Source organism: Ursus maritimus, unplaced genomic scaffold, assembly GCF_017311325.1.
Source record: "Ursus maritimus isolate PB19 unplaced genomic scaffold, ASM1731132v1 scaffold_29, whole genome shotgun sequence".
Lineage (NCBI taxonomy): Eukaryota > Metazoa > Chordata > Mammalia > Carnivora > Ursidae > Ursus > Ursus maritimus.
This window is the reverse complement of record NW_024425452.1, coordinates 26982183-27006510: the sequence shown is the minus strand read 5'-3', so window position 1 is coordinate 27006510 and position 24328 is coordinate 26982183. Positions and strand designations below refer to the sequence as shown.

General features: G+C 38.4%; 1 protein-coding gene across 2 annotated transcripts in view; it reads left to right on the top strand.

Annotated features, from left to right (window-relative positions):
* COL12A1 (collagen type XII alpha 1 chain) overlaps window positions 1–24328 on the top strand; it is a 111531-nt gene that overhangs the window by 61046 nt on the left and 26157 nt on the right. For both annotated transcript variants that reach the window (XM_040643676.1, XM_040643675.1), the window contains 20 exons: window positions 1256–1385; window positions 1828–1967; window positions 2395–2524; window positions 3762–3904; window positions 4991–5120; window positions 5809–5951; window positions 7613–7742; window positions 9713–9832; window positions 10909–11055; window positions 11781–11897; window positions 12098–12244; window positions 12782–12856; window positions 14798–14937; window positions 16543–16666; window positions 16840–16983; window positions 18501–18665; window positions 20026–20064; window positions 20167–20305; window positions 22623–22765; window positions 23055–23164. In XM_040643676.1, the coding sequence (XP_040499610.1) occupies window positions 1256–1385; window positions 1828–1967; window positions 2395–2524; window positions 3762–3904; window positions 4991–5120; window positions 5809–5951; window positions 7613–7742; window positions 9713–9832; window positions 10909–11055; window positions 11781–11897; window positions 12098–12244; window positions 12782–12856; window positions 14798–14937; window positions 16543–16666; window positions 16840–16983; window positions 18501–18665; window positions 20026–20064; window positions 20167–20305; window positions 22623–22765; window positions 23055–23164 (2556 nt within the window). The remainder of the gene's footprint in view (window positions 1–1255; window positions 1386–1827; window positions 1968–2394; window positions 2525–3761; window positions 3905–4990; window positions 5121–5808; window positions 5952–7612; window positions 7743–9712; window positions 9833–10908; window positions 11056–11780; window positions 11898–12097; window positions 12245–12781; window positions 12857–14797; window positions 14938–16542; window positions 16667–16839; window positions 16984–18500; window positions 18666–20025; window positions 20065–20166; window positions 20306–22622; window positions 22766–23054; window positions 23165–24328) is intronic.

The window sequence follows — 24328 nt, the reverse complement described above, 5'->3', positions numbered from 1 at the left end:
CTTCTTGGTGACAGTGACCCTCCAACTGCTGTCCTTTGTGTCTTTACTGTCTCACAGCGGTTTGTTTTAACTTGAAGGAGTCTCATAAACTCACCCTCTGGAAAGCATTAGCTGATAATTCCTTGAGGTTTGTTATTCTTAGGGATATTTGCACTTTACTGCTAGTCCTTGGAATAAAGTAATGAATCACTTTTATTAGAATTATTTTGGAGAGTTGGACAGAAGAAGTAGGTAGACAGCCCTCTGCTTACTCATAGGGATAGTTCTACTAAGTGGATGCCTTCAGATTTGTTAAATATCAAATGGCTTGTGCGGATATTGATACTTTTCTCTCATAATGTTAAATATTCAATTTAGCAAAATTAGCCACTGTTGTTTAATTTGCTCATATTGAGGATGCGTACAGTGTTTCACTGAGGTTTTCTCTGGAACTCAAAGAGTTGATGGGTGGTAAGTTGGAAACATCTGGACTGTACTAGTGCATCCAGCCTCCAGATGTGTACTCTTCATGGGCAACGTGCCATTTTCATACGATTTTAATTAGTATCACATAAGTATTTGAATTTGTTAGACTGTTAACAAATCATACAAATTTTCTTTCAACAAGATAGCTAGATCACCTTAAGCAATGAATAAAAAATTTCAAACTCTGTAATTGGAGGAAATTGAAAAGCTTCATACCGCAAGGCTGGAATCACAGAGATGGCTGGGAACCCCGGCCTGAGAATGGTCTGGCAAAGGGTCCAGTCACGTAGTTTGCACAGCTAATGCTGTTAGAATGGCAGTTTGGGGGGGAAAAGTTTTAGATCTTTTGCTGAATCATCTTAATGTGTTTCCTAAAGCAAATAAAAAACCACTGTAAAAAAGTAAAAATAATAGCAAATGGTGTGGACTCTCTAATATTTGGCAGTTCTTTGCTATCTTAAAGCTCTTTTGTAGCTCACTTATGATTAATGCCTTTTGGGGGAAGAGATCTGTGAAATGTGTTTTGGATGAAATTTTGCTACGCTGGCGGTGAGCAAGTTGGAATATCTTTTTGAGGTCATCAGTTTAAGGCTTAGAATGCCTTTTATGATTTAAGGTGCATATTTTACATTTAAAATTATACCATAAGATATATTTTAAACCTTCAATGTGGTATGTGTTGCCAGATTTTGGCCAGGGTCTCAAACAGCTCCCTTGTAGAAAGAGCTTTCTCTAACAGATCAGTGAGATGGAGAGAACAAGGCTAACACTTACCCTTGTTTTGCTCCAGACCACAATTGGGGGGCGGCAGAACAGTGTGGTCCTGCAGAAACTGAAGCCCGACACTCCTTATACCATCACTGTGTCCTCCCTGTATCCTGATGGTGAAGGAGGTCGGATGACAGGAAGAGGCAAGACCAGTAAGTACCAGACTCCCGTAGCTTCTTTAATAGCTACCACAGAATCCCATCTTTACCTAGAAACACTGGGGTGACACAGTTTTGCTAATCAAATTTTAACGTATTTAAAAAATGATGTTAATTGCTTTTAATATCCTTGCTCAGAGTTACCGGTCTCTGTTTATGGAGAAAGACATTTATTACTTTCTAGGATTAAAAAAACAAAAAACAAAAAAACCAAAGCAAAACACCCTGGGACCAAAATATCTTGTGGAGAGGAGACATGTGTATCAGATTACCACAGACATTCTTTTATTTATTCAGTACCTCAACAAATATTTGTAGGGGGTCCACTGTGGGGTCCCTGCCCTGTTCGAGGTACCTCGGAAATATCAAGGAACCTGCATTTTGAGTGTGCTTGGTTGTTAGGAACATAGTGTCAGGTGATTTCTGTGCATTGCAGAACCTCTGAATACCGTGAGGAATCTCAGAGTGTATGACCCTTCTACCAGCACCTTGAATGTTCGCTGGGACCATGCGGAGGGAAACCCTCGTCAGTACAAGCTCTTCTATGCACCAACAGCAGGTGTTCCAGAGGAAATGGTAATTATGTCCTGTAGTGAAAATTTCATGTTTATTTAAACTGTAGCTGAATGATTTAAAAGCCAAGCTAAAAATGTTACCCAATTTGCTTTAGTGCTGAAAAAGTTCATATTCATTTATTAGAACTTGATGGAGGGTAATAGATTGTTGCCTTAGTGCCAGGGTGATGGGGGGGTTGTAGGGGATTGAGCTGGAGGAAGTAATCATTTCCAGAATTTCTAAAGGGGGATCCTAGAGTGAGCGTAGGGGTCTAGAGAAGTCTTTATAACCTCTTGTAACAGTTCATACGAGGCACATCTTTATATCCCAATATTACAGAAGTTGTTTCTTGACTTGGTCTTGAGTTAGTATTTTGAGTATTATATTGTTTGAGGTATTATTTCTTTTACAAGTTTTTCAAGTGCTTTGTGTTTATTAAAATGTCTAGGTACCAATCCCTGGGAATACCAATTACGCCATTCTTAGGAATCTGCAGCCAGATACCCCATACACTGTTACAGTAGTTCCTGTTTATACTGAAGGTGATGGAGGACGCACATCAGATACTGGAAGGACATGTAAGTTGAGAAGGAAGAAAAATTTGGCTTTTTCATTATAAATTTTGCTTTTCATTATAAAGGCCACATAGACCCATTAAGAAAATTTGGAAAATTCTGAATGATAAAATAAATATATACCAATTACCCATGGGTTATCTTCCAAATACCAACAACTGTTAACACTTTGATGTCTGAAATAACACATTTATGATGGCGTTTTTCTTCTGAAATGATACTATGAGGATTTATGAACGTGCATATGATCATCAGTCTGCTATTTCAGTCATTCTCTTTCACTGACAAAAGCTCATTTTGCTTTGCTTTGTGCTTTACACATTTGTGTGAAGCAGTGCTTTGTAATTGGCTTTCAGAGTGTGAATTGTTTGTCACAGTACTTGATCACACATTTCTCTGATTTGCTGATGAAGTGCTTTTGGTCATCAGAATTCTGCGGGCTTTCATTTGACATTGACATCTTGAAAAACCAGTTTATAGCAGTTTTACTGTTCATAGTATTGCTTACAGGGTTTTGTGCACACGAATAAATAATTTCTTTGGCTTTAAAAATATACATGTTGATGGCTAAAAGGAAGCAAGTATGGGTGGCTTCTTTTGGTAAGAGATTAGTGCTCTAGAAAGATGATGTTGTTGGCTCAAGTAGACTTCGGGGTTAATACACGGATTTAATTTGTATGTTTTTCTAAGTCCCGCTTGGGGCTGTTAATGGAGAACTGACTGTATGTTCTATTTCTTCCTCCTTTTGCCTTTTAATCACGCAACACATCAGTAACTATTTCTTGAATGAAGAAGGAATGAATGAAAGAATGAATGACTGAAACCAGCTGACTGAATTAGATGGGCTTCATAGCTGCTGTCAGTTTCTACTTAGAAGGCAGACACTGTAAAATTCCTTTTCTCTATCTCTCCATTATCTGTGTCGGAAAACCAAAGCTTCTTTTCCAGTCTCTTGTCCTGTAACCCTTGTCCTTTTATGGCCAGCCCAGTACTACTACTTTTACTAGCTTGTTTTTATTGGCAACAACTTTGCTTCCATATAGACAAAGGCCATAATTGGCTAACTTAGACTAAATTTGGATTTGGAGTGTTTTAATCTGCTTTTGTGTATAGATAATCAGAAATGGAAGGAGGACAGTGTTTTATCCTGTTACAGGGTGTAAGTCCTAGAGAAGTGGTCGTGAAAGCTCGACATATATAAACAGACTTCAGAAAATATGTGCGGCTTTTCTTTCCTCAGTGGTGAGAGGGCTGGCAAGGAATGTCCACGTGTATAATCCGACACCAAACAGCCTCGATGTCCGCTGGGACCCCGCGCCCGGGCCTGTGCAGCAGTATCGCATCGTGTATTCTCCTGTGGCTGGCACGAGACCCTCCGAATCTGTAAGTAATTTTGTCCTCTTAGAGTTCAGTCCAAGAATTGTGTAGCGTCCCCTGCGCCTCCTGCCATGGCTGCTGGGCCAGAGCAGCAAGTCAGTTGTCAGTGCGGACCCCGGTCTCATGGAAACGTCCTTTCCTGATGAACGTACTCTTGTGTTTGTGTCTTGTTTGCCGGCCTGTGAGAATGCCAACCACAGACATGACAATGAGTAATGCTTTTATGGTTGCTCCTAATGATTTAAGGCAGGTGTAAATAACTGCAGGGTTAGTTAGCAAAAATGAATTTTGGGAAAATATAAATTAGCTATGTGAGTTAAAAAACCCAGTAGTAAATGCAAATCATTGATAGACCTTGTCGATATGGGGTTTGTTGTAACATAGAAATGGCTCCGTTATGAAAACATCTTAACGTTTGCTTTCATTAGCTCTTACAAATTGTCCAGTGTATTTTCAATTAACAGTACTATTCAGCTTTATAAGTAGATTGATAATGTAGGAATGAGAAGTTACTAATTTGAATAAGCATAGTATCATAACACCTGAGGGAAAGTAAATCGATAGACTAATTTATGTCTTTATAAAAATGGACAATGGTGGCAAACAAAGATAAATGATTTGCCTGTCCCTGTGTATGGTAGGACTTATTCAGACAACATTGCCCTTTTCCATTTGTGGAGTGGCTATTTTAACACAGACTCTCTTCTTGACTAGCATGTGTGGGGGATCCCTTCTCTTATGTGTGTCTAACATTCGGGATACTCTGTAGGTAACTACCATGAGCCCCAGATGTTGTATTTGAGAATCTTCGCTATAAACATAAATGAGAGATAATTGAAGCTACTAAGGGTAACTTAATATGTTTATTAGCTCAGTAAGTATGAACTCACTTTTTTTGGGGACAGGGAATTTCTGAGGATAAATTGTATCTCACAGTGTGGCTTTGTCAGATCTCATGAGGAGTCATAGTAGTTAGCTTCTGACGTGCCTAGGCTCAGTTTTTTATTATAAATGTTACTATGTTGACTAATAGAAGACTTGATAAGCATTTGAGTTGCTGTCCAGCAGAATTTGGCATTTCCTTCCCTCCAGATTGTGGTGCCAGGAAACTCGCGCACAGTGCACCTGGAGCGGCTGATTCCCGACACACCCTATTCTGTGAACATTGTAGCTCTCTACTCGGATGGAGAGGGGAATCCCAGCCCTGGCCAGGGCCGAACGCGTGAGGCAGAAATCCTTTCTCCACCCCATTCCCTTGTAACTCAGTTGGCAGGGCTTGTCTGAGTGAGTGAGAAGTGGGAGATGGGTGGTGAGTGAGAGGTGGTGAGAACTTTCTCCACCTCTGCACAGGCGAGCGTAGGCCTGAGCATGCTGTTCTGCCTGGGCATCCCCACATTCAGATTCCAGGCTGAGGCTCTGGGCCCGTGACTGCCCTCGGTGCTGAGTGAACTGCAGTCGCCCATTTTCTCATCTGGGACTTAAGGAGAGGTTTTCCTCTTCTGCCCTGCAGTGAGTCTTGTCACCAAAGGGGCACTTTAGAAATGTGAGGGCTTGGCCTCTATGTTTCATTAAACAGGAGGTGGTTATAGTAGTTTAAAATAATCCTTTTCTCTCCTAGTCGGTATATTTAGGCTCAAACCTAGCTCAGTGTCACTGAAAGTTCAGCACATAACCGTAGCTCCGAAATGTAGCACTTTCTATTATTTATGGTTTTGCAGAAAAACCAGAGGAAGTCTATATTTTATCATAAGGGAGTAAACATCCTGGTGAATGTGAAACTCCCACAAATAACTTCTTTAATCTGACCTGGGTAGAATTCTTTTATTACCTGCCCCCCCGCCCCCGGCCACCCCCATGTCCACCGCGCTCACAGGCAGGCAACTAACTTGATTGTATTTTTATTTATTTAGTACCACGAAGTGGACCAAGAAATATGAGAGTCTTTGGGGAGACAACCAATAGCCTCTCTGTATCCTGGGATCATGCCGATGGGCCAGTTCAGCAATACAGGATCATTTATTCTCCCACTGTTGGAGATCCCATTGATGAATATGTGAGTCCACTTCTCATTTAGTCAAGCATTTTGTAATCTCTTACCTGGCTGGAAGTTGAAATTAAGCTTCTTTCTTTGGGAGTGTACTGTGATTGCATTGAGTAATTGTGTGATAGTCACATTTGATGTGTCTTCCTCTGACACGATATTGGGAACACCCAAATGCGTCTAATGTGGCCTCCCACATTACAGAGAATCAATGTCTTTGGGCTCATTTCTGTTCTAAAGACTGAAAAATTGTCTTAGTGCATGAAATGCATATTTCTAGCCACCTAATTTTATTCATAGGAACTGAGTCTAGTGAGACATGATAACTAATATTCTGAGCTACTTAATGTTCAAAAGATGTGACCATCCAAATCTTCTCCTTTCTTTAAATCAAATTTCTCTACCAGGTATACAAGTATTCAAGTGCTAACTGATGTCTCTTTTCTTTAAATTTAACATTTTTCATCACACTTTGGTTTTGGAATATACACGCTCTTATATTAATTTCAAACTTCTTGTGTGTCATACTATCTCTGGAGAACCAGATTTAGGTTTCTTGTAGTTTCCTCATAGCCCTCACCAGGCATATCCATTTGTTATGGATGGAAACACTCACCACTCTTTAAAAAGTGTACTGATTAATTGAAGTGATAGGTCAGTAGAAGATTACACAAAATCTTGATAGTAAGGCATTTAGGTCTGTGGTTTGCAAACATTTTGCCACAGACCCTCTTGGATCATTCCCCCTTTGTTATCCCCATGTTATACTTCATCTATTTGAACTTGATATGTTAAGCTTCAATTCAAACCCACATTTTTATTCATCAGAAACACATGTAATTGTCATTTAGAGTTTCTGATCAAAATGAAATAAACAGTATTACCACACTTGGTTTGCCAAAGCAAAGAAGCTGGCGCTTTAGTGTTTTTTCAGCTTTGCCAGGGACGAGTACTTGACTTCCCCCCACTTTCTGAAAACATTAAAAATATAACTTCTTCCCCCAATTCACCATTTGTAATCAGGGGACTCTATGCTGGGAATCGCTGGCATAAGTGATGCATGTTGTTTGTAGAAGTAAAGCATAGGGTTGGAAGAGAGGTTGAGAGATTTATCTGGTTCACTTCCTCATCACGGAGGTAGTTGAATGTATTTTCCATTTCCTGTTTTTCATCTTTTCCACCTGATTAGTATCAGCCAAGTTGCTATTCCTGAGGGCAGGCTCGGAGTCCATGTTTGCCCACCAACGCATTCGCAGCAGCGATCACCACACCTGGCCCACAGTGGCTGCATGGTGCATATTTATTGCNATGCATGAGAATGTAACACACAGATGGGAGGTGGAGACAAACATAGGGCCGCTGAGTGCTGCAGTAGTCAGGAATGTGCACTGAGGTGCTGTGTGTTCTTACCTTTCGTCCTCATAATTTCCTCCAGAGACGCTAAGTCACAAGGCTGGTAAGTGGCTGACCTGGGATTCAAGCTCAGCTCTCTCTGACTCTCAGACCATTCTTGCACGGTGCACAGAGGCAGTGTAGACCTGGACATGAGCATTGTGCAGCAGAAGCAAAACATGAAGGAACCATTGCTATTTATAGAAATACATAAAACTTGTTGTCTTTTGATCTGGAAGGCCTCTGGCTGATAATTAATTTGTAATTTAACTTCCCTACAGACCACAGTCCCAGGCAGAAGGAATAATGTGATGCTGCAGCCGCTGCAACCTGATACTCCATATAAAATTACTGTTATTGCTGTTTATGAAGACGGAGATGGCGGCCATCTAACAGGGAATGGAAGAACTGGTAAATGTCTTATCCCTTTTATAATCTTCAACTTTGCCTTTACCAATGCATCCCAAATACTATATTAATACTGAATTAACATTTACATTGAACATTGAATTTTGGCAAAAATGATATTGGAACAGAATTTGTATTTTAACTTTTTAAAAGTCCACTTCTTAAAGAAGAAAAAGGAGACAAAAATCTGTGTATTCTGCTTTGCTTGAGATAGTTTTGTTTCTCCTTTGAAAAACCATTGCATATTCTCTGAATAATGTTTTAGTGTGTGTGGTAGCTGTTAACTCAGTCCATGTAGTATCAGCAAAAAACACTATCCTGATAGAATCTTAAGTCATAAATAGAGAAGCAAGATGATTAGCGGTCGTCTTCTGTCTTTACAAATTTTTCAATTTCTTTCTATTGTACTAAGTAATTTACAGAAAATTACAGTGTTCGGGCCCCTTTCTACCTTACATAGGGGTCAATTTCTTATTTATTTATTTATTTTAAAGATTTTATTTATTTATTCGACAGAGATAGAGACAGCCAGCGAGAGAGGGAACACAAGCAGGGGGAGTGGGAGAGGAAGAAGCAGGCTCACAGCAGAGGAGCCTGATATGGGACTCGATCCCACAACGCTGGGATCACGCCCTGAGCTGAAGGCAGACGCCACGCCCTGAGCTGAAGGCAGACGCTTAACCACTGTGCCACCCAGGCGCCCCAGGGGTCAATTTCTTATTGGTTAGAGCAAAGGTTCTCCAAGTTGGTTGCTCATTGAAATCACCTGAAGAGCTTTAAAACACGCTTGTGCCTGGGTACCACCCCCAGAGATACTAATGGAACTGGTCTGAGGTGTGGCCTGGATCCGCTTATGCTCTAGTGTATAGCCAAGATTGAAAGTCACTGGTTCAGCACAAAGGCAGGCTGGGCTATAGGTCTGAGTTGTTACTGGTCAATATTGGTGTTCCTCTTTACACTTCATCCCACAAAAATCCACTTAAGTAAATGATTTCAGGTTCCTTGTTACACTCAGTTGCCCAAACTCCTTTGGTGCTTAAACAATCTTGACATTACGGAATTTGGGAGAGGTGACATTTGAAAGTTCCCAGGAGAAAAGCATGACTAGATTTGTTTCAGATTAGTCTCTCAAGGCCAGAAATTTATATATTTATTGATACTTATTGTCTACAGGACTGAGTCAGTGGAGACTCAGTTTAGTGATTCAAGATTATTTAAATTGAACAACTTTTCATTTTTCACATTCCCTTAGGTTTTACAATATATTTTGGTACTTTTCCGGGGGAAATGGCATGTTTTAGAATTTTGTGCTTATCAAAATACATTAAAAAAATCTTTACCAGACTTGAATTTTCCAGGATGTGCCAAGCCATTTCCAGTTTCTCTTGTAAAAAAAGTTTTTAAGTTGAATTCTTTATTTGTGTAATGCTATATCACCCAGCGTGCTGCCTGATAGCATTGGTTTCCGGGGTGTGCAGCTGGAGGCAGTACTTGCGGAGGCTTGAGGATTTGCTCTAGGTTATGCTGGGGGAGGATGGAAGGGTGCTGGGAATGAACATCATTTCGGTCTAGCTGTGTGGTCTTGGGCAAATCAAATCTTATTTATGTGATAAGGTGGTGGGACTAGGCAATTTCCAAATTGCTTTTTGGCTCTAACAATCTGTAATCTATAACATGCTTAAAAATGGTATGAGATCTCTCGTAGTTTCTGTAATTCTGCATTATATAACCTACGAGCTCTGGGACTCATCAGTTCCTGAGTCCATTTGAGTTGCTGTTCGAATTTGGACAACTGCTAAGCTTTCTGTTGAACATTTCAGAACTTTTAGATTGCTTTCTGGATGAGGGCATTATAGGATTTTATTAAATTATTCTCATGGGACCGTGCTATCAGTGCTCATAATCAGTACTCATAAAGTTCTGTGCTGTCCTTGTGTGTCAAGTCAGTGATGTGTGCCAATATTTGCTTCCAGTGGGACTGCTTTCACCTCAAAACATACACATCTCTGATGAATGGTACACGAGATTCAGAGTATCCTGGGATCCTTCACCCTCTCCGGTTCTTGGATACAAAATTGTGTATAAGCCAGTGGGTAAGGAAGCACCTTTATTATCATAAAATGCATTAAAGAGTTGTTTGTTTATGAGGGAGCTCATTAGATTCTCTTGATAGTTCGGTTGTCACCTCCTCTCCCACTAGAGGCAATATTTTTGGAAATAATGTTCTAAGCCAATAGTCCAAAGTATCATTGTTACTATGGGTGTAGATGAGACTCTCATCAAATTGCATGATTAAAAACTTTGGCCTGGTTCATAAAATTACGCTAGTGGAATCTGTGTCCAGACATTCTGTATGTTATTATGATTGTGAAATAATGCATATTTAATCAATATAAACTTTTATATTTTCCCATTATGTCAAGGTATTATTCCATTTTGGGCATATGCATTTTAGTTTATTCCTGCCAGGCTTGCTTTCAACTTCCTATTGACATTTGCACTTAAATGGATATCACCTTGATTAACTGATTTGCTATCTTTGTTTCTGTGTTCTGTCCATATGTTTAGCGAAATGGAAGAAAAATATTCTTCGTACCAAATTTGCCAGGGTCTCTTCCATGCACCCAGAGAGGGTGTGAGCTAGGAAGAGATTAAGAAGAGAGGACAAGAGAGAGAAAACATGGGCCTTAAGAGAGATAGCTGAAAGGTGGAGGAGGTGTTGGTAACTAAAGACATTCAGTAACCAAACTCGTGGGACGAGGACCAAGACAGAAGTTCTTAAATCATCTCTACAACAAATTGGAAAAATGTTAATTGAGCACCTACTATGTGCAAAGTTGCCAAAGCGGGGCTTAGAGAAGAGGCTTGAGGGTTTAGGGTAGTTGAATATATGATTGAATTTATTCATTAAAGGAACATTGATAACATATCTACTACTTTCCAGGTACTGTGCTATGTACGCTTTGAGAGTAAGAGGTGAAGAATTGAGTCTCTGCTTATAGCTTCGTATTCACCATATAATGGAATGTATGGCACAGTAACAAGTGCATGATGGGCTGTGGAATCGATGGTGTTCATACTATCATTTGAGTATAAGTTATTTGATTTAAAGGAAAATTTGAGACTAGGAGTGGAATATTTCTATGTCTTTTTGTGATTGTTATTAAAGGTTCCAATGAGCCCATGGAAGTTTTTGTTGGAGAAATGACATCATACACGTTACACAATCTCAATCCTAGCACCACCTATGACGTGGATGTTTATGCTCAGTATGATTCTGGACTCAGTGTCCCCCTGACGGATCAAGGCACTACCTGTGAGTCACGTATCTTTTTCATGGTTGTAAGAAAAATGTAGTACAAATTGCAAGGTCAGCCTGTTTTAATTTTATTTCTTCTTAACATATGCATGTTTCCTCAGCGTTAAGTAAGTGGCTCTTTCTTGTCCAGCCAAACAAATATATAAGGAATATAATTGAGTATACAAAAATGTATGTGATGAAATATATTTTGAATGTTGAAAGACAAAAAGTATAGAAATTACGTTTTTATCCTTGAATTAGTTGTAAAATTAGATTTGGAATGCTATGTAGTTTTTTTGACATATGATGTTGAAACATATGTTACCTAAATGCATTGATTTAATTGAAAGTTTTCACAGAAATGCCGTGATTACTGACTCAGCCCAAAGATAGATCTTTTTGTCAACAGGTACTGAATAACTATTTAAGGATTTAGAAGAGCCCTTTGGAAAAGTTTCTTATTATTTTACATGAGACGCATTTGTTATTTGTAGTGTCCAGTAGAACTATATAGAATGTCTTTCCTTTGAAAATTAGAGATAGAAAGAGAGGTCTGTTTTAGCGGCACCACATTTTCATGTATATTTCATGTAAGTTTCTTACAAGGAGACCTACTAAGAATTCAGGCATTTTTTTTCCAGCCACAGTGGAAGTTTTAAAATTGTGTTATGATTAAAAGTATGCTTTTTTTTGTCTTTATTTGCGAAGTAAATCTATTTCTTTTTTTCTTTATTTTGTAGTGTATTTAAATGTGACAGATCTGAAAACTTACCAGGTTGGGTGGGATACATTCTGTGTTAGATGGTCACCTCACCGGGCAGCCACCTCCTACAGGCTAAAACTAAGCCCCGCAGATGGTACGTGTGCCAAAAAAAAAAAAAAAAAAAAAAAAAAAAAAAAAAAAGAAAAGAAAAAAATACTAAAAAGAACTGGAGCACATAGTAGCAACATTTTAAACTTCAGTAAAGGAGATGCCATTTTGCCTATGAAATGATATATAAAAATGTCTTTAAATATAATTGATGATGACAGTGGTATTTCTCTTTCTAATAATCAGGAACCAGAGGACAAGAAATCACAGTGCGTGGATCAGAAACCAGTCACTGCTTTACTGGCCTCTCACCAGACTCTGATTATGGCGTCACTGCTTTTGTGCAGACACCTAATCTCGAGGGACCGGGAGTCTCTGTCAAAGAACATACCAGTAAGTTTTTGAGTAATCTGAAAGTCTCTGTAAGGCTTCTGAATAGAATGTTCTATGTGTGGGAGACTTCAGTGACTCCTGTGTAGGCACTTTTCCCTACAGGCCACAGTAATGATTATAACGATGGCAGATTCATGAAGGAGTCTGTGGCTGGTTCAGGACCTTTTTCTACAACATATCCATGTTTTCCCTGTTACAGAGTTGGTGTTATTTTAAGAAAAAGGCTACAGGAGGGAGATATGGTTCTAGCTGGCAGTGAGAAGGTGAATATGCACCCATAGTAGTGACTTTTACTCATTGACCCTATTTGAAGGCCTTTCATGCATCCTTTCAGGTGTGGTTTTGCTTCCCACAGCTGTAGTCAGTATTCCAATGACTACCGATGATACCAAATTTGGACAAAATAGAATTTTCAATCTCTCAGTGCCAGTGAGACTTCATTTGCTATCTAGGACTTAAATTGCTCTTAAAATGTACGTCCTGTCATATGAAATTTGCACAGGTTATGGTCTTCTAATTATCATTTTTTAATTCTAGCTGTAAAACCAACGGAAGCCCCTACGGAGCCACCCACCCCACCTCCCCCTCCCACAATTCCACCGGCCCGGGATGGTAAGTGGCAGTACATTCAGCTGATCGGGATTTATAGCCTTCTTATTTATTTATTTATTTATTTATTTATTTATTTATTTATTTATTTATTTTTTAAAGATTTTATTTATTCATTGTACAGAGGTAGAGACAGCCAGCGAGAGAGGGAACACAGGCAGGGGGAGTGGGAGAGGAAGAAGCAGGCTCATAGCAGAGGAGCCTGATGTGGGGCTCGATCCCATAACGCCGGGATCACGCCCTGAGCCGAAGGCAGATGCTCAACCGCTGTGCTACCCAGGTGCCCCTATAGCCTTCTTATTTATGTAGCCTCTACATGATTTCCAATTGATACAGGGTATTTCTGATTTACTGTTCTTGCTGAAGGGTTTTTAGATTAAAAAAAAAAAAGATTATCAGTAATTGTTCTTCTCCCCCTCAGGCCCATTTTTGTGTGTATAAAATCAGTCATAAACTACAGCTCTTCAGTTGCAGCTCAGAAACAGAGCTGTTTCCTCAATTTTGCAGATTAATGTCTAGCGACACTTCGCGTAGTCCGTGGTCACATGATGGGCATTTCTTTCTCCTGTCTGCTGGCATCAGTAGGCACTGTGAACTGTTTTGGCTGTATCTTCAACCTACCTCTGGGGCCTTTGGCTTTGGAATTCCTGGCTTCTGCCCTGGATTGCACAAAGCTAAAAAATGTTCATTCACTGAAGTTTGAGACATAATTGTCACTTGCAGTGAACTGGCAAAAAGATATGCTGAACTAATAGGACTGGTCTCTCAGTAATTTGGGGCAGTTCTCAGTGTTTTATCAGATTAAGTTTAAGCTAATTAACTACTGGTTTAGTCTTTTCCCACATTCTGTTTCCAGCATTTAATTGAAAGAACTTCAGATGTTAAAAGTATTTTTCTTTTGTCTTAGAAGGTTCTAGAATGCTACAACTTTATTAAACCTATTAAATAAATAAAATTAAAAATTAAAAGTATATTCTTATAGGATAAACTAATATTATACAAGGCAAATAGTATTGTTATAAGGTAAAATAATAATGGGTTTCTTTAAATTAGACTATCGAAAGAAATTCAGTAAATAAACTTGGCTTAAAAATATTGATTTTTTTTCTTAATAGAGTCTACTTTTTAAAGAAGTCTTAGGTTCACAGCACAATTGAGCTGAAACTACATGGAGTTCTCATATATAACCTGCATCCCTCTCCCCCCCGCCCCGCCCCCAGCCCCACAGCCTCCCCTAGTATCAACATCCAGCACCAGAGTGGTGCATATGTTATAATCCGTGAGTCTACATTGACACATCATTTTCATCCACAGTCTACAGTTTAGGGTTCACTGTTGGTGCTATATATTCTACATGTTAAGTTTTTATATACTAAAATTTTAATTTTTTTTAATCCTCCAAGTCTGAAAATTCAAGTCAAAGATATTATTTTATTCCTTTCCTTTCTTCCCTCTGTATAATTCTAGTGGCCTAATTTAAAATGAAAAGGCACCTTATTTCCACCAAATCTTCGATAATTATATACAAAATCTCCAGACCCACTGATGGCTATTCTTAAATTCTGGACGTTGTTGCTTTTCATTTGATTGCCTCCTCATCTATTGTTTGAAGCCACTTGAAGAGTTCCGTGAGAAAAGAGCATATATTTGCATCATGGATCTAAACAGATGGGATAATTCCAGAGCAGAACTTGAGGGCCAGTTAGACTAGTGCTTCTCAAACTTTCTCGTGCATATGATTTGTCTGGGTACCTTCTTGTTGCTAATCTGATCCAGGAGGTCTGGGGTAGGGCCCAGGATTCTGCATTTCTAAGAAGCTCCCAGGAGATGCTGCTGCTGCTGAACTACACTCTGAGGTTTTAGGCTACATTTCTTGGTTTTGTAACTTCATTTGAATGAAAAAATTCATGAGAATTGGTGTTTCTCTGTTTTTTTTCCCCCCAGTATGCAAAGGGGCCAAGGCAGATATTGTGTTCTTGACTGATGCCTCCTGGAGTATCGGGGATGATAATTTTAACAAAGTTGTAAAATTCATCTTCAATACTGTGGGAGCCTTTGATGAAATCAGTCCTGCTGGAATTCAGGTGGGTGCTGTTTCATAGGTGGCTATTCATTTGTAACGTCTTGTTATTTCCTTTGAATATTTGTTTTTAAGTAGAAGGGCTTTTCAGTATAAACTATGTTTTGACTTTTGTTACTTACTTTTTCCTGACACATGTATTTTTGGGAAGGAGTTGGGTGTAAATGGCAAATAGAAAAATAAAAAAAATAAACCCTCCTCTAGGTATTCTCTTGGCTAGATGATACTCCTTTTGGAGAGTGTAGGGCATTCCTGCTCTGACTTCCTGATTAAGACTTCCCTGGATGATACATTTCCATAAAAGGTCATCTAATGTTCTGGAAACTAAATGCATTATGATTGTCATATGCTGTTAAGTTAGAGGACTCAGTGATGAATAGCGATTGGTGTGGGTGTGTGGCATTTCATACTTGGTCATTGTGGCATCCTAGATTATGAAAATAAGAGATTTTGACATAAGTCACAAATAATTTCATAAACAAATCACTTCTTCTTTTATGGAATATACTAAATTTCAAATCCCCAAATAATCCTGCGAACATTTTTCCAACCTGAGAAGAGTAAAAATCCAAGCTAGTTATAGTCTTAATTAATGTGTTAGCAACCAAGCCATCTTTTCCATCCTTTTAGAAATTGAGATTTCTAATAAAGAATACAAGAATAAGCACTGTATTTTATTAACTTCAGTGTGCCAGCTACTTTCTATACATGATTATCAGTTCTTAAAACAACTCTAGAAATAAGTGTAATTATCTCCATTTTACTGATATGGAAACAAAAGCCCAGGGATGTAAAGAACTTACCCTATGTCACATAGCTACAAACTGGCAGAGCCAGGATTTGAGCCCATTGAATTCTGACTATGAAGCCTGTACTCTTTCCAGTAAATCATATGCTACTAAGTTTGTGGTGAGTGCTGATTATTATCAACATAGGCATAAAGAAAGGGGGGGTAATCAGAAGGGGGAATGAAACATGAAAGACTATGGACTATGAGAGGCAAACTGAGGGCCTCAGAGGGGAGGGGAGTGGGGGAATGGGATGGACCGGTGGTGGGTGGTGGGGAGGGCACGTATTGCATGGTGCACTGGGTGTTATATGCAACTGATGAGTCATCGAACTTTACATCGGAAACCGGGGATGTACTGTATGGTGACAAACATAATATAATAAAAAATCATTAAAAAAAACCATAGGCAGCATTTTAGTATTACTGTGAAAAGTAGATGCAGTTAGTGAGAAGAAGCAGTTGGCTGAGAACCGATTGCTTCGCCGACATTTGAGATCAAGATGGTGTGTTCTCATTTCTAATCCTGGGACCTCACTCTTCCCTAGCTTCACCCATCCCTTCCTATATCCTAGAAAAAGGATGTGGATACCATGTGAATACAGCATATTTACAATGTTAATATTATTGACAGTTTCGTCAAAGAGTGGAAATGAGAGAATTTAATGAAACAGTAGTCAGTGTTATAACAATAGCTATAAAGAGCTTTTACTATTCTGTCAGACCTAAGACACTTCCCCATTCAACAGCAGGAGTAGCCACTAGAAAATTAAAATATAAAAAGAGGCATCTTAACTCACCACCGACCACATTCCCTTTCAGGTCTCATTTGTGCAGTACAGTGACGAGGTCAAGTCTGAGTTCAAGCTGAACACGTACAATGACAAGGCCCAAGCCCTGGGGGCCCTCCAGAATATTAGGTACAGAGGAGGCAACACAAGAACAGGTACAGTGAATCAAAGTGTACGTACACCTTCACTCTCGAGAGTGTTGGGAGTGGTAGAACTGAGTGTACTATCACGTTTCATTACTCAGATTCTTATCAGTTGAGTGTGAGTAATGGCACTTGGGTAGTATTCACTGAACTGACACTAAAATCTTCCATACCACACTCTATAGGCAAGGCTCTCACATTTATCAAGGAGAAGGTCTTGACCTGGGAGAGCGGCATGAGGAAGAATGTCCCCAAGGTGCTGGTTGTGGTCACAGATGGTCGGTCACAGGATGAGGTCAAGAAGGCGGCTTTGGTCATCCAGCAGTCAGGTAAGCATAGGCATGAATTTGATGCCTCGTGATTGCACTATTATCTTAACAGTTTTACATGTTCAGGAATGATTGCAAAAGATGACACTGCTGCTTTTACTTTATTGTTCCTGCTTTACTCTGTACTACGTACCCTTGAAATGTTAGTTTATGTTTAATCATGGATGGTTTAGTAATTGCTCAAAATGGACACGGTGTATATCTTTGTTGAAGATGTGACTCAGGGTGTGTGAAAGAGCAATCCTTACTTCCCCAAAGTGGCTGGAAAGCTACGGAATGCAGTAATAGAATGCTCCTAGAGCAGGCTTCCTGCCACAGCAGAAGTGAATTTTGATGCTGGGTCCCTGTGCAGGGAGAAACATAGGGAAGCCTTTCACTTTAGCACATGCTTGCAGATGTGACCCAATGCAGCTTGCTGAAAGGAGATGTAATGAGGCCTCAGAAAGACATCTTGGGGGTAGACCTTGAAAATCAAGTATCCTGAGAGCCTCCTGGCAACACTGTCCCTTGGATTCATTTTTTAGAATTACTAGAGATAAAATGAGGTCTGACCAGTACTTGCATTCACACTTTTCACACTCCTAAATCCCAACCCCCAGGCAGAGTCCAAGGTTAACATATTTTGGAGAGAATTCTCTTTTGTGCGTGATCTATTGTAGTAAATTGCAAAACAATTTGTTATATGGAATTTGTCATCTGCACATACATGATTCTTTGGCTAAAAGTATGAGTCATGATTAGTGCTAAGTAATACTGTCTTCTTTCAATACAGGTTGTTCTTTGCACTGTTTGTTTGCTTTGTTTTGTTTTTATAAATTTTTGCCTTTATGTTACATACTTTGACTAGATATCTACATATTTTGGGCTTTTGGTTGATTTAAGTTTGGGCTCATGAATACTTGCTCAAGTTACCTTATTTATATCTCATTAGAGAACTAATTTCTTACATAGTCTATTTTTTCTACTTCCAGATTAAGCTTTTGGAGTGAAGTCTTTGTTTATTTGTATTAGCCTACGTAAATGGAAGTTTATTGCCCATGGGAATTGTCAGTTCCATTTCGAAAGTGGCCAGACTGCTGCCTTTGAGCTTGAGTTTGTTGAGAATATCAGTTTCAAGAACTCAACTTTTAAAATGAGCCCATTCTTGGTTTTTGAATTACATAAACCTTAAAATGTTAATGGTGGCTAAGAGAGCTATAGAATGGATGGGTATGTTAGAACTGTGGAACTCTGGAAGGAAACGTGCACCACATTAAGACTTGTTGCTGTTAAAATTGTTCTTCTCTTGTTACGATTTTATTTTAGGAAACCCAATTAGTTGAGTTTTCTAAGCCAGAAAATAGGAAGACCTGGAAAAAGTACAATTTATTACAGAGAGTTTATGTCAATTAAAAGGACTTGCTGCGTCTACTGAGAAAATACAGCATCATTTGTGAAAAGATTTTATTTTGAATTGCTCAAACAACAACGGACGGAGAAAGGGATATGTAATTTACTCTATAAACACTGCTTTGCAGGGTTCAGTGTCTTTGTAGTCGGGGTGGCTGATGTTGACTACAACGAGCTTGCCAACATCGCCAGCAAACCAAGTGAACGGCACGTGTTCATTGTTGATGACTTTGAATCTTTTGAGAAGATTGAAGACAACCTCATTACATTCGTCTGTGAAACTGCCACTTCCAGTAAGTCCCAGTCCAAATGGATCCACAATCTCACCTGTTTTGGAAGATACTACTTAGTGGACAACTGTCTGTGCTATATGGGATCAAGTCTGTGCATAAATAGATTCCAGGGAGATCACTTGGGAATCTGATGAATCATTGTTCCTATTGAGATCGTGCTAAATGTGTGTTTGTCAGAGGTCCACTTTTAGCCTTGACGATGTAATATTCCTTATATGGAAATGAAATGTTTTAACATATCCTTTTCCCACCATCCCAATATTATGACATTTGAGTAAATTAATCTTCAGCTTAGAAATTCGTTTATAGAAGCATTTCTGTAAGATGAAGGTTTTCCCTATTAGTAATCAATTGGTATTTGTTCTGTCAACATCCGTGTTTCAAGGGAGCAGTGAAAACACTGATCTTTGCATGTGCACTCCATAGAAATGCACTTGGTTCTCATTTGTTTTTTTGGGTGTAGATTTTTTATTTTTGGCCAAGACTTCAAGTTCAGCTTTTAAAATCCAGTGAAGGACCAAAGATTAATTATTTAAGTCAATTTATCTTCTTCCCCATCCATAAGTGCCGATTCTTGGGATATGATTTTATGGAGACAGTTTTGTGGCTAGTATAGGCCCCTGATCCTAGGGAGGGCTATGCTTTACAAGTGTGTTATATTTTCCCCTATTAAGCATTACTAAAAACTCAGAACTCTGGTTAGAGGTGGCAGTAGTCAACAAATACCAGCGGTTTACTATGAGAACTTACGCTGAAGCTCAGCGTGGAACTGCGCTGGTGGAAGTGGGTCTGGAAGTACTGTTGTCTCCCTTGCGCTGCAGGGGGTCCTGAAAGCCACCCTCTGTTAGCCCTGTCTCTGGGGGGTCCAGGGTGAAGAGTACTGCACACTCGTCACTGTTAGGTGATGTTTGGTAGGCGACATGAGGCTTGGCGGCATGGCAAAGATGGCTGGATAGGGACAAACTCCTCCTGCCTTTGCATACCTTTAAAATCCCTTGGGAGAAAGTTTCTTTAAGCTATTGAAGAACATCTGAAAATTTAATTCTTTTTAATTCTATTTTAATTTATTGAATTCTCTATTAAAATCCTGTAATTCTATTTTACTATTCATGAGAACACTGTAAAATTCCCACTTGGGCTGGAGAAATTTCAGAAAACATTGATTATACTAGTCAGTACAAGAATTTGTTCTACACAAAGGACGTGTACAAAAAAATTACTTATAAAAGGGTAGATTGATGTTATTTTTTATAAACGGGTCAACAATTCCCTGGTACATGTACATAGCTGGCTTGTGTGCATATGTAATGTTTGCATGTCATGTCGATGAATCATACTTAAAGAGCACTGTACATTGCAGGTTGTCCTCTCATTTATTTGGATGGCTACACCTCACCAGGTAAGCATTTATACCCTTGAACTAATTTATTTCAGGATTTAAGCAGTAAAATCATTAACCTGACCTCATTTCAATATTTGCTTTTCTTTTTTTGTTGTAAAGGTTTTAAGATGCTTGAAGCATACAACCTGACAGAAAAGAATTTTGCTTCTGTACCAGGAGTCTCTTTGGAGTCAGGGTCTTTCCCCAGCTACTCAGCTTACAAGCTTCAGAAGAATGCCTTTGTGAATCAGCCTACAGCGTAAGTGTGACAAGTAGGAGGTTCCTTTTCTGATAATGGGCCTGACACTTTTTTGAGGTTCTTAGAATTTGTGCTGACTTCTTAAAAGCTAGAAGCTTTAGAATTGTTAGAAGTCTTCTTATGGATGATTTAGTTTAGTTTCCTTAAATACAGTCGGGTTAAGTGTCTTCCATCGGGTCCCGCAGGAGACGAGAACTCAAGCCTTGGTATTCCCAGACCCAGAAATCTCACCTGGTTCTGTAGTATTATGGATTACGGGCCTTTTGGGATTTAAGGTGAGGATTATAGATTTAAGGCTTCTAACGGAGGCTGTTTAAATAGGAAGGCAATTAATTATTTTGAACATTTCTCCCTGTGGTGCAGAGGGACTGAATGGAGTAAGTGCAGAATGAGAGCCGGCATTCTTTTCAGTGTTTCCAATCTCCAGAAGATGGACTATTGTGGCAGTGTTGCTTGTCTAAGGTCAGACAGGCAGTGGTTAGTTTTTATTGCCCAGTGCTCTGGCAATCTGATGGGTAGCTCTAGCTGTTGTTATTTTACTTCACGAAAGTTTGCACCTGGGTATCATAACTAAAATATGGTTTTTTTAATTCATTAGAATTAAAACACTTTAATGTTGAAAATATGTGTTTGGCAGCTTATGGAGAGAAAAGAACAAGAAGAAATAAAGCCATCAGAACCTTAGGACAGGGTCAGAAAATGATGTCTGAAATTTGAAATCCTTTGGGAAAGCTGATGGAAAATTTAAACTAAAACCAAAGCTAATTTCTTTTAGGAAAGCACAGATCATATTGTTGTAGTTTGACCACATTGGAAGGTCCTAACTCTTTTATGGTTAACCATGTTGGTTCGCAGCTTTAGGCTTGTCAGTGAACCTTAATACCAGTGTTTAACTTTCAGTCACCACAAGATATGATTCCTATATTTTAACTTACGACAGCCTTGCGTTCTTCAGAGTCAGAACTTGTGGCTGAAAGAAGCTGAAAGAAAGAAGCATAAATGTAGTTAAAAGTTTTTTCATAAGCTCTTACTAACTGAGGAAGGAGAAAAATGGATTGGGTGAGAGATGAATTAAGATGGAGAAGATAAGATTTTTAACATGGAAAATTATGAAGATAGTGGGTTTTTGCACATACAAAAGGCATCGTGTTAGCTTGCCCAGAACACGTGTTTTAAGAAGCAGGGCAGCGTCGTATTCCAGAAGCACCAGTGGTGTGGTACTGGGACGTGAAACCTCAAGAGAAACTCCGTGAACTCTGTCAAAGTTTGTGAAGGAATAGCTTCTTTTCTGTCCAAGAGTTGATAATTAAAGCCTTTTCACTACCTTCGGGAAGAAAGTATTATTAAGTGGTCTTAGACAGAAAACCATCAATCCTGCTTCAGAGGTTCCCCCAGAACAATGACTGACTCAACTCTGGAAGAACACACGGGACCACATTTTTTGTCTAATAGCCTTAGAGCCAAGAAACACTTCCTTTTAATTGAATCACATCCTTTATCATCACTAAACGTTTGCACATGTACATGACTTTAACATTTATTACTGGTTTTATTTTTGGGAACATGTGAGCTTCTGGAGATTATGTGATTTATTTGATTTCAAGGGAGGAATTTGGAAGTGTAAAAGCTATTAGAGATAGTGAAGGAGAAATTAAAACCTGAAGCCATATAACTTATGATCTCATACCTTTGACATTGGAAATTAAGTCTATTTAGTAAGATTCATTCTCTTTAAATTACATCCATAGATACAATGTTTATCACTCTAAAATTATTATGTAATTTTATAATCATCTTTGTGTCTAGGAAAAATTAGGATATTAATAGTTGTTTTTTTTTTTCAAAGATTTTATTTATTTATTTGACAGAGATAGAGACAGCCAGCAAGAAAGGGAACACAAGCAGGGGGAGCAGGAGAGGAAGAAGCAGGCTCATAGCTGAAGAGCCTGATGTGGGGCTCGATCCCATAACGCCGGGATCACGCCCTGAGCCGAAGGCAGGCGCTTAACCGCTGTGCCACCCAGGCACCCCAGGATATTAATAGTTTTTAACAGTAGGATAAAAGACCATTGGGCAATTTCCCAGACTTTTGCGCCCTTAGCAGATTGTAAATAATCTATTAACTACTTATGTAATGGATCTTTAGTGTTTGTGCTTTTGATGTTTTCCCTAAAGTTTTCCTCTTCTCATATGCAGCCGGATTATTATGAATGGATTCTAATACTACCGATAATGAGATTATCTTATAATAAAGTATTCTCTATTTCTGGTGAGAAATCCTTATTAATTAATTAATCAATTATGTTTTATCCAACAGAGATCTACACCCAAATGGACTCCCTTCTTCATACACGATTATATTATTGTTCAGACTTCTCCCAGAAACTCCCAGTGACCCTTTTGCTATTTGGCAAATCACAGACAGAGACTACAAACCACAAGTTGGAGTAATTGCAGATCGTAAGGACTTTTATCTTATACCAAGGCACATGCATACATCTTTTTTATTATGTTTTCCTTTCCAGAAGGTTTTAAGAACCTTCTGAATATATATATGTATATATTTACATGATATATGCTTTTATGTTTAAAGTTTTAAAAATATATCTGTAAATATTCTAATTACATTTTATCTCAACCTAAATGATTGAATATTTTAGAAATCTCTCCAGCAGGAATTAATTGTTAATACTTTCAACATAAAGCATATCATGCCTGTGATTTAATAACAATTATGTGTTGGTTATAGCTTCTAGCAAGACATTATCGTTCTTTAACAAGGATACAAGAGGTGAGGTGCAGACTGTTACATTTGACACAGATGAAGTGAAGACATTGTTTTATGGAAGTTTTCACAAGGTAAAAACATAAAAGTATCTGCTTTTTTTAATAGAAAAAGAATATGACTCAAAATTTAAACTAATTTATAATTTATTAAAATATCAGGTTAAATTGGTAGAAACATAGCTATGTCTTCTAAGAACAAAATCTTATTTTAGAGGATTTGATTAATTCAAGAATATTTAAAATAAAACAATAATTCTACTAATAAAGAGATAACTAGTACAAACATTTTGATATATTTTCAGTGCTAATATCCTTTCAAAATATGAGTCACATAGTATAAATAGTATTGGATGTCTATTTTTTCTACCTCCATTTTGTTGTGAAACTTTATGTCATCTCATTTCAAAAGCTGAATTTTTGTGGATTGTATTTTAATTGATAAAATTATTCTGTTTTAGAGCACAGTAAGCTGTTTCTGCTTGCTTATTTATTGAAAAGTTACAAATATGCTAGTCTAAAAGTTATGATTATCTACCAAAATAATTAATATAAATATTTATGAGATTAACTTTTCAATGAACACAGTTATGAATTCTCTAAAAAATATTAAATGTTCTAAGATGCATTCTTAGGGGATCATCTGTTCTTGTTGATCTTACTAGTTTTTTGTATGTCAACATCAAATTTCTAAAGGATGATTAATTGACACATAAGTACTAAAGTTGGGAACATTAGGAATGAGAAAAACCGTCTAGGTTAGGAATAGACTTTCTAATAGTATTCCTCCATCCGCTGGATTGAGTTAACAGGAGGAATATCACTTGAGCAACAGTACAGCACTCAGAAAATTAGCTAGTCCCCATGCATAGAAGACAGATATTTCCAGTTCAGTCTGATTCCCAAGTGAAAATTGAGCTTTCCTGTACTTGAGTAGTTTAGCTAGATTTCTTACAGATTCTATTCCTGAGAATCTTGGTTTCTTTCCAGAATGTTTTTTTAAATTGATGAATCACTCTTGTTGAGGATGGCAAGGGACTCTCCTCATGGAGCTCAGAGTGGCTTCAACGTGCACATTAGTGAGAAACACAACAAAACAAAAGCAATGAAGGAAAAACAAAGAGTTCTGAGTCTAATGGCATATCGACTTAACAGTTACAGATTTCCATGATGAAGTACAGTAAAATAAATGCCTCACCAGGAAAGCAAATTCTAGTTTGACAAATATTATTAGCTTCA